Consider the following 10,262-nt stretch of genomic DNA (forward strand, 5'->3'; position numbering starts at 1 on the left):
GTTTTTGTTCTTTTCTAGTTATGTTCTATTTCTGTTCTAGTTCTGTTCTAGTTCTGTTCTATTCTGTTCTAGTTTTATTCTGTTCTAGTTCTATTCTGTTCTACTTCTGTTCTAGTTCTGTTCTAAATCTGTTCTAGTTCGGTTCTAAATCTGTTCTAGTTCTGCCCTAGTTCTGTTGTAGTTCGGTTCTAAATCTGTTCTAGTTCTGTCCTAGTTCTATTCTAGTGCCGTTCTAGTTCTGTTCTTGGGTTGTTCTAGTTCTGTTCTTGTTCAATTTTAGTTCAGTTCTTGTACAGTTCTGTTCTATCTCCTTTCTATTCTTGTTCAATTCTTCAATACTCCACAATATGCTAAAATAAAGTTCTTCTTATTCGGTTTAGGAGTTAATATGAGTCACTTATGTGTAGTTTCTTTAACAAACCCTAAATTATGCATATTATTTTAACTCTTTAAATAATTTCTTCGTTACAAATTTAATATGATTCTTATTACTTTGCAACCACAAATAAATTTACAAATCTTTCTAATATTTTCTTTATTTTATGTTTTTAAATATTTTTTTCTTCATTTTAACTTTTCATCAAAATCATTTGCAGTTCTAAGTTGTAAAATAAATTATACTCCATTTCTATGACTCTCTTCTCTCTCCTAAAATGATGCTACAATTATTTTCTTTAATGAAAATCCCCACAAACATATTAAAGTAATATGTACATACATTTGAAATACAGAAACGAAAATGAAATAAAATGAATAAACAAATAAAAAAACAAGCCAAAATTGTAGGGAGAAAATGTAGTAAAAGCTGCAAATGACAGCTTAACAAAATATCATTATTAACATTTTAGCAGACATACAAACAAACAAACATCAACAACACATTGCGTTGACAATTGCAAATTAGCCAAGACAACCACCAGTGAGCAAGTACCCAACATCATCATCTTTACCCATCTTGCTCATTATTCTCATTTAGACCTAACACTTTTAAAGTTACAAATACGTTTGCAATTGCTACAAAAACAACAAATATGAGAATATTTCATATTGCCACCCACTGGTTTAGTCTACTATTTGATGGATGTGGCAACAAAAACCATAGATACATCCTTCCAACAGATGATAGTTGGACATACAACTAGACATTCAAATGGCTTTGAAAGAGATTCATTGAAAAGTTTTTTTCTTCTTATTTTTGACCAACCATTTTGCCGGTAATCATTTTCATTATCACCATAAAAAGCAAAACCAACTTGACTAAAAATAAGGGATGTGAGGTCTGATAGTCGTAAAGACCTTTAGTATGATATTAAAATATATATTTAATTATAATAATTGGAAAAGGTACTAAAATACATTTATTTAAAATAACAAAAAACTCTTTATTCAAAAAGAAAATTGATTATGAAACCGTAGATATAAAATTTTTGAAAGAAAAAAATTATCACATATGCCCTTTTGCCCTTATCAGCACAAATGTTTATTTAACATTTTATTTTTATTTAAACAAAAAAACTAAATAAACTAAAGAACTTTTTATATGTATGTGTATAATTTTAGTATATAATGAAATGTTTTTATATGAAACTAATTAAAATAGATGATAATGTTGAACGAAGGTTAATTTTTGTGTGCACTGTATAGCAGATGTAGTACTTTTTTATTTTCATTATTTTTATAACATCTGTAGTTCCTGGCAGCAGAAACTCCTGAGAGTATTTAGTTTTAATTAAGTCATTTTTATAATTTCCTGTATTTTCCTTAAATAACCTTAACACAAGATTAAATAAATAGTAATAAAAACTAAAGTATAGTTTTAGGTAAATATTAATTTCTGGTGGGTGTTTTAATTTTTTTAGTCTGAACTTAAAAAGAAACGAAAACATTAGACAGATCATGAATCTAGTTAGATCATAAGTACAACAGGAACAGAACTAGAACAGAACAAAAACAGAACAAAAACGGAATTAGAACGGAACAGAACTAGAACAGAATTAGTACAGAACTAAAACAGAACTACAACAGAATAAGAACAGAACTAGAACAGAACTAAAACAGAACTAGAACAGAACTAAAACAGAACTAAAACAGAAATAGAACAGAACTAGAACAAACCTAGAACAGAACTAGAACAGAACTAGAACAGAACTAGAACAGAACTAGAACAAAACTAGAACAGAACTAGAACAGAACTAGAACAGAACTAGAACAGAACTAGAACTGAACTAGAACAGAACTAGAACAGAACTAGAACAGAACTAGAACAGAACTAGAAGAGAACTAGAACAAAACTAGAACAGAACTAGAACAGATCTAGAACCGAACTAAAACAGAACTAGAACCGAACTTAAACAGAACTTGAACAGAACTAGAACAGAACTAGAACCGAACTAAAACAGAACTAGAACAGAACTAGAAGAGAACTAGAACAAAACTAGAACAGAACTAGAACAAATCTGGAACAGAATTAGTACAGAACTAGAACGGATCTGGAACAGAACTAGAACAGAATTAGTACAGAACTAGAACATAACAAGAACATATCTAGAACATCTATCTATCTATCTATCTATCTATCTATCTATCTATCTATCTATCTATCTACCTACCTATCTACATATCTATCTATCTATCTATCTATCTATCTATCTATCTATCTATCTATCTATCTATCTATCTATCTATCTATCTATCTATCTATCTATCTATCTATCTATCTATCTATCTATCTATCTATCTGTCTATCTATCTATCTATCTATCTATCTATCTATCTATCTATCTATCTATCTATCTATCTATTCATCTATCTATATCTAAATACATGTTCTAACCGATTTTTTTCGTTACTCTCTTTCCAGACGGGTTCCACCATTACCCCTGAAATGTTATTAACCACAGCAGAATCTTCAACATTTAGTGCCTCTGAGGTAGCTGGTCGCTTACAAGTCGATGTACGCTCCGGACTAAAATGGACCGAAGCAAAATATCGCGCTAAAATTATTGGTCACAATGAACTCAATGTTATCGAAGAAGAACCTACCTGGAAGAAATATGCCGAACAATTCAAAAATCCACTCATTTTATTACTATTGGGTTCGGCGGCCGTGTCGGTATTTATGAAACAGTTCGATGATGCTGTTAGCATAACAATCGCCATTATAATAGTGGTAACAGTAGCTTTTATACAAGAGTATAGATCAGAGAAGAGTTTAGAGGAATTAAAGAAATTAGTACCACCCGAGTGTCATTGTTTGAGAGAGGGAAGGCTGGAAACATTTCTGGCACGTGAACTGGTGCCGGGAGATGTGGTGTATTTGAATGTGGGTGATCGAGTACCGGCCGATGTAAGACTGTTCGATGCTATTGACTTGTCTATAGATGAATCCAGTTTTACGGGTGAAACTGAACCGGCTAGAAAATGTACGGATTTGTTATTGAATAATACAGGGAATAAAGATCATACGAATATGAAAAATATAGCATTTATGGGTACATTAGTGCGCTGCGGCAATGGCAAGGGTATTGTAGTGAGTACCGGCGAAAGAAGTGAATTTGGTGAAGTATTCAAAATGATGCAAGCCGAAGAGGCACCCAAGACACCTTTACAAAAGTCCATGGATATTTTGGGAGCTCAGCTAAGTTTCTACTCTTTTCTTATTATTGGTGTTATAATGCTATTGGGTTGGTTGCAGGGTAAACCCTTAACGGAAATGTTTAATATATCCGTTTCCCTAGCAGTGGCAGCTATACCTGAGGGTTTACCCATAGTGGTGACGGTAACCTTAGCCTTAGGGGTTATGCGCATGGCTAAACGTAATGCTATTGTTAAAAAACTACCCACGGTAGAGACTTTGGGTTGTGTTAATGTTATCTGCTCGGATAAGACAGGTACATTGACCAAAAATGAAATGACAGTGACTGTAATCATAACCTCCGATGCCTATATGGCAGATGTTACAGGAGCCGGCTATAATGATCAGGGTGAAATACATATACGCAATTGTAATAACATCGAAATGGCTAAAGCTAATATAACGAATCTCTTGGAAATTGGAGCTGTTTGTAATAATGCCTATATACAAAATGGCACTCTGCTGGGACAACCTACCGAAGGTGCTCTCATTGCAGCTGCCATGAAAAATGGCATGTATGCTACGGCTGAAAACTATGTACGCATACAGGAATATCCCTTCTCATCCGATCAGAAAATGATGGCCGTTAAATGTATACATAAGTACAATAACAATAAAGAAGAAATCTATTTTGCTAAAGGTGCTCTAGATTATCTTCTGCCGCAGTGTACCAAATATCAATTTGGCACACAAACTATGCCTTTGACTAAACAAAATGAAGCGGAATTTTTAGCGGAAGCTTATGAAATCGGACGTAAAGGTTTAAGAGTTTTAGCTTTGGCTAAGGGAAAAAATTTACAGGATCTTATCTATTGCGGTTTAGTGGGCATAACAGATCCACCAAGACCTTTGGTAAGGGAGTCTATAGAGCTGTTAATGCAAAGTGGAGTGCGAGTGAAAATGGTGACTGGAGATGCTCAAGAGACAGCAATGGCAATTGGTGAGTGAATAAATTTATGTAATTATTTTGAAAAGAGTACTTTTAAGCACTTTTTGTAATAGTACTTTTCTGACAAATGTTTGACTTTGTGGGGGCTTCTACATAAAACTTCAAATTATCCTTTTTCCATTCCTCCTTTTTAGGTTTCATTCTTATTTATATCTATTTGTTCTTTCTGTTGTCCTTTGTGCTGTTTCTTTGCGAATTGTTGCTTTTGACTTTGTATGTAAATTTCCGAAAAAAACGCTGCAACGAACATGACATGTAACTTGATTGTTAAACATGTTGAAAATGTTCAAAAGTTGACATAAACGAAAAAGTACTTTTTCATGTACACTTTCCACAGTCAAAAAACAAAATGTCGGTCGAGGCCGACCACTTAATACCCTACACCTTTTACAAAAATAATATGTGATTTTGTAGCCATAATAAAGCATTTAAATTGGATTGTACCTTGCCTCAGATATATACACTTAAGCCGTTTATTGTTGAATAAAATTGTAGACATTTAAGTGAAATTTTGATGGGGACTTTTCGTAGGAGCTGGGGTCATATGAGGACCTATTATTATGGAATTCGTGAGGGTCATCAAGTCTAGTATAGCACTTGGTTTTGCCGCTTTTTGTCGAGATATGAGTATATTAAACATAATTATGAACTTAAAAGCCTTATTCGACGGGTTCAGTTATATGGGGGCTAGGTGAAATAATGGACCGATGTTAACTATTTTCAACAGGCTTCGTCTAGGGTACCATAGAATATCATGTGCCAATTTTCATGGAATTATCTCCAAAATTTCGAAATGTAGTATGATTACAAGGTTTACAAGTCCTATTCGGCGGGTTCAGTTGTATGGGGGCTAGGTGAAATAATGGACCGATGTAAACCATTTTCAACAGGCTTCGTCCATAGAATATCATGTGCCAATTTTCATGGAATTATCTCCAAAATTTCGAACTGTAGTATGATTACAAGGTTTACAAGTTCTATTCGGCGGGTTCAGTTGTATGGGGGCTAGGTGAAATAATGGACCGATGTAAACCATTTTCAACAGGCTTCGTCCATAGAAGGTCATGTGCCAAATTCCATTCAAATATCTCCAAAATTGCGACCTGTAGATTGATTACAAGACTACAAGCCCTATTCGGGGCTACAGTTGTATGGAGGCCAGGTGGAATAATGGACCGATCTTAACTATTTTCAACAGGTTTCTTCTACGGTATCATAAAATATCATATGCCAAATTCCATTCAATTATCTCCAAAATTGCGACCTGTAGTTTGATTACAAAGCTACAAGCCCTATTCGGGGGTACAGTTGTATGGGGACCAGGTGAAATAATGAATCGATCTTAAATATTTTCAACAGGCTTCGTCCCTGGGACAATAGAGTATCAAGTACCAAATTTTATTGAATTATCTTCAAAATTGCAACCTGTAGTTTGATTTGAATGTTTACAAGCCCTATTCGGGGGTTCAGTAGTATGGGGACTAGGTGGAATAATGTTCCGATCTTAACCATATAGGCTTCGTTCCTGTGACAATAGAAGATCATGTACCAAATTTCATTGAATTATCTTCAAAATTGCGACCTGTAGTTTGATTACAAGTTTTACATGGACGGACGGACAAAGCTAAATCGACTTAGAAAATGATTCTGAGCCGATTGGTATACTTTTAAGGTGTGTATAGGACCAATATTATTGTACGTTACAAACATCAGCACAAATACAATATACCCTCCCCACTTAAGTAGTGTAGGGTATAAAAAAGAGAAAACTTTCTATTCAACCTTCCATCTAAAAACCAAATTCTATTCTTATCTTTTAACATGTAATGAACATCAGATTGTTGATTTTTTTCGGGAGTTTTGTTAAAAAAGAACTACTTCTCTTATGGTTCAAGGGTATAAGGATTTATAAATTTTTCATCTATGCCACCACAAAGATTTATTACTCCCTAGAAAGCTTAAGTTAAATATACAATTTTAAACTAAAACTGCTAAATTTTGCAAAAAAAAAATAGAAAAGAAAAAAACTTAAAATGTGTAGGAGTTTTGCAAAAGGACTGGCTACTCGACGAATACAATTTAGTAGAAATGCAAAAAAGCTAAGAGAAATTTTGTAAAATATCTATTTGATATGCTGCTGATGTTGTTTGGTTGAATACAACTGACATGAAGTGAAGTTGCACTTCAAATAAATTTCTCGTTTGTATGTTTAAACAGACAGACGGACGGAGGGACAGACAGACTTCAAGCTGCAGGCTAAAGTTGAATGTTAAAGGATATAATTCATTTTGTCTGGGTAACTAAGTGTTTTTTAGTTGCAACCATATACATTTTTGCCACTTGGTTGTACAAACATATACCTACATAGAAAGAGAGAGAGAGAGAGGAAGAGGAAAAGAGGAATAAATGATGGCCACATGAATACAAACAAAACTTTGCCGGAAATGCAAAAGCCAGTCAATATATAGTGGGTGGTTAAACTAACAGTTTAAGCAAGATGTTTTATCCCTATAACACACACCAACCATAACCTTTATAAACCAGTATGTCCTGTCAGTAAAGTATAAGTAACTCAGTGGTTAATTATTTCTGCGAACGAAACTCCATAAAGACCAATACCTCTAGAATTATAATGCTTATGTTCCATAAACCTTTCTCTATCATATTCCTTATCTTGCAGTAATATAAATTTTTTTTACCACTACAATTTAATAATTGCTATATTGGTGTAACCCAAAAAGGTAATAAATGTTCTATAAAATGGTAAAAAATATTAAAGTTGATACATAATAATAACTGTTTTTATCAGACTGGAACAGCAAGCAAACAGCAATATCATTCTGATCCTCGTCTGTCCTTGTTATTACAATATGTACAAATTCAATGAGTTGAAAAAATATATAAGGATACTTTTCATTTTCTCTACTTGGTTATGGGTGAAATTGTAATTATGATATGGTTAGCAAATACAAAAAAAAAATAATGCAAAAGGGAACCGAAAAAATCATATAAAATTGATATGAGAAATCAAGCATTTACAATAAAACATAATATTAAAAAAAAAGATTAAAGAAATAAATTGTTTGTAAATGTTGAAGGAAAAATTATTGAAAAGTTTTAAGGAATTAAATTTTATGAAAATTTTGATGAAATTTTGTTCAGCCAGATGGTGACTTCTAGAGGGAGTTCTTCTTTAACAAACTTAGAGATTATTTCTATTGATTAGTTACAGCTGTATTTATTGTACTACATTAGGACTAATCATAGCTCAAACTAAAGCCTCACATAGGATTATTTTGAAGCTCTACTCAGAGCTCCACATTAGCTTCAATCATGGCTCAAGATCAGCGAAACGTACTTAGTGCACTACATTAGGATTAATTATAGCTTAAACTAAGGCCTTCCATACGATTCATTTGAAGCTCTATTCAGAGTCCTACATTAGCTGGAAAACACAGTTTGAATTATAGCTGCACATAAGCTTCAATCGTGGCTCTAGATCAATGATCAAATGGTGTAATTTTGTACAGGCAATCAAAGTTTTTAAAGGATGACTTTTAGAGAGGTTTTCCTAAAAAAACCCTTAAGCTTATTTCTATCAGTAAGTTACCGTTTAAGCTGTACTTAGTGTACAACATAAGGACTAATAGTTTCAATCATGGCTCTAGACCACCGAAACGTAAATGTTGAAATTATATTCAAGCAAACATAGTTTTAAAAGGATGATGAGTGGTTTTCTTTAAACAAGATAAGGATTATGTCTATCAATTAGTTACAACTTAAGCTTAACTTAATCTTTACTTTGGGCATTAATCATAGCCCAAACTAAAGTCTCACATATGATTAAAATAAAGCTCTACATTATGACTAATCATAGCTAAAACTCACATACGATTAATTTAAAGCTCTACTCAGAGTCCTACATTAGCTTGAAAGCTCCACATTAGCATCAATCATGTCTTAAGATTAACAAAACGTAATGACAATTCAAATGAGCTGTCTTGTATTATCTGATCTAAGTTGCTCTAGACGTAGCTTCAAATTTAGACCAAGATTCAATTCAAATTATAGCTTTAATTATGGTAATAGGTCAGCATTAATTTCAAGTCTAGTAGCTCCAAAGCTTTTATCGTCGTCTTGAACAGAAGCTCTAAAACAGCCTCAGTTGAGCTTCAATTGTAACTCTAATTAGAGTCCTAGTTAAGCTTTAGTCTTAGTTCTAGTTCAGTTTAAATGTAACTCCAAATATGGTTTTGTTTAGCTTCAATCGTAACTCTTATTAGAGTCCTAGTTTAGCTTTAATCGTAATTCTACTTTAGTTAAAATGTAGCTCCAAATACGGTTCAATTTTGCTTTCTATTATAGTTTAGTTTTTATCGCCGTTTTTAACAGAAGCTTTCAAACAAATCCTAGTTAAGCTTTATTCCTCTCTTCAAATATATTCTTAGTTTAGTCTCAGTTTAGCTTTAAGCGAAGCCCTAATTAGAGTCCTACTTTAGCTTTAGACGTAATTCTAGTTCCTTTGAAATGTCACTTCAAATGTGGTTTAAATTTTAACTTATATTATAGGTTCATAGTATAATTTAAGCTTTTATCATCGTTTTGATCAGAAGCTCTAAAACATATCCTAGTTAAGCTTTACTCCTCTCTTTTAAATAGAGTCCTAGGTTAGTCTCATTTGAGCTTCAATTGTAACTCTTATTAGAGTCCTAGTTAAGCTTAAGCCTAGTTCAGTTTAAATATAACTCCAAATATGGTTTAGTTTAGCTTCAATCGTAACTCTTATTAGAGTCCTAGTTTAGCCGTAGTCGTAATTCTACTATAGTTGAAATGTAGTCCCAAATAGGGTTCAATTTTGTCTTCTATTGAAGATCTATCGTATAAGTTTAGCTTTAATGTAACATAGCTTTAATCGTAACTCTTAAGTAGTATGCTACTCCAGCAAAGTTTCAAATGTAATCTATGTAAAGCTCTAGTTTCGTTTTAAACGTATTCTAAACTATAAACCAAAATAAGCTCTAGTTTGAAAAAAGCCAACTTAGTAAATATAAAAGCTCTAAATAAAGTTTAAGTAAAGCTTAAAACGTTGATCTAAATACAGTTTTAACTAAAGATTAGACTTAAATATATAGGGTCTTTGTAGGTAGCTATAAGCACAGCTTAGTTTTAGTCCTAGGTTAGGTTAGGTTGTGCAGACTGCTTACAGACACGAGTAAGTCTTACTTTGGTCCTTTAAGGTCCCTTTAGTCCTAACTCTTGATATAGTCCTAATATACTTATTTAATTGATAGTAAAGCCTTTTGTAGTCCTTTGATAGCTTAAATTAAAGCTCTGTATACGTAATCACCAAAATTCTATTTAAAATTATCATAACAATTTAAAAATTCAAATGAAAACTTGCTATTTTTTCTTTACAATTAAACTGCTTACATAAATAGGGAAATATTGCAATAATGTTGCCTACTTTTTGGCTTACACAAACAAATATGTATATAATACTTCAAATAAATGAACCAATTTGAAAATTGTTACAAAAATGATAAACCTTAATTAGTACGTAATAAATATACGCTCTATTACTTAAGCTCTCTCTTCTCTTAACGAGTAATAGTTCAAAATTAAGCTGCTTTTAATTAACTTTTTTCTACTTTAGCAGTGTTCAACTGAAATAGACTAATT

General features: G+C 32.5%; 2 protein-coding genes across 2 annotated transcripts in view; one reads left to right on the top strand and one right to left on the bottom strand.

The window, feature by feature from the left end:
* LOC111687717 (calcium-transporting ATPase type 2C member 1-like) overlaps positions 1 to 954 on the bottom strand; it is a 17,380-nt gene extending 16,426 nt beyond the window's left edge. The window contains exon 1 of the mRNA XM_046951407.1: positions 951 to 954. Within this exon, the coding sequence (XP_046807363.1) occupies positions 951 to 954 (4 nt within the window). The remainder of the gene's footprint in view (positions 1 to 950) is intronic.
* Positions 955 to 2,856: 1,902 nt separating this feature from the next.
* LOC111683374 (calcium-transporting ATPase type 2C member 1) lies at positions 2,857 to 4,974 on the top strand. The gene has a single exon (XM_046952748.1). It carries the CDS (start codon positions 2,885 to 2,887, stop codon positions 4,580 to 4,582), a length of 1,698 nt encoding a protein of 565 aa, XP_046808704.1. The 5' UTR covers positions 2,857 to 2,884; the 3' UTR covers positions 4,583 to 4,974.
* Positions 4,975 to 10,262: the final 5,288 nt, after the last annotated feature.

Source organism: Lucilia cuprina, chromosome 5, assembly GCF_022045245.1.
Source record: "Lucilia cuprina isolate Lc7/37 chromosome 5, ASM2204524v1, whole genome shotgun sequence".
Taxonomy (NCBI): domain Eukaryota; kingdom Metazoa; phylum Arthropoda; class Insecta; order Diptera; family Calliphoridae; genus Lucilia; species Lucilia cuprina.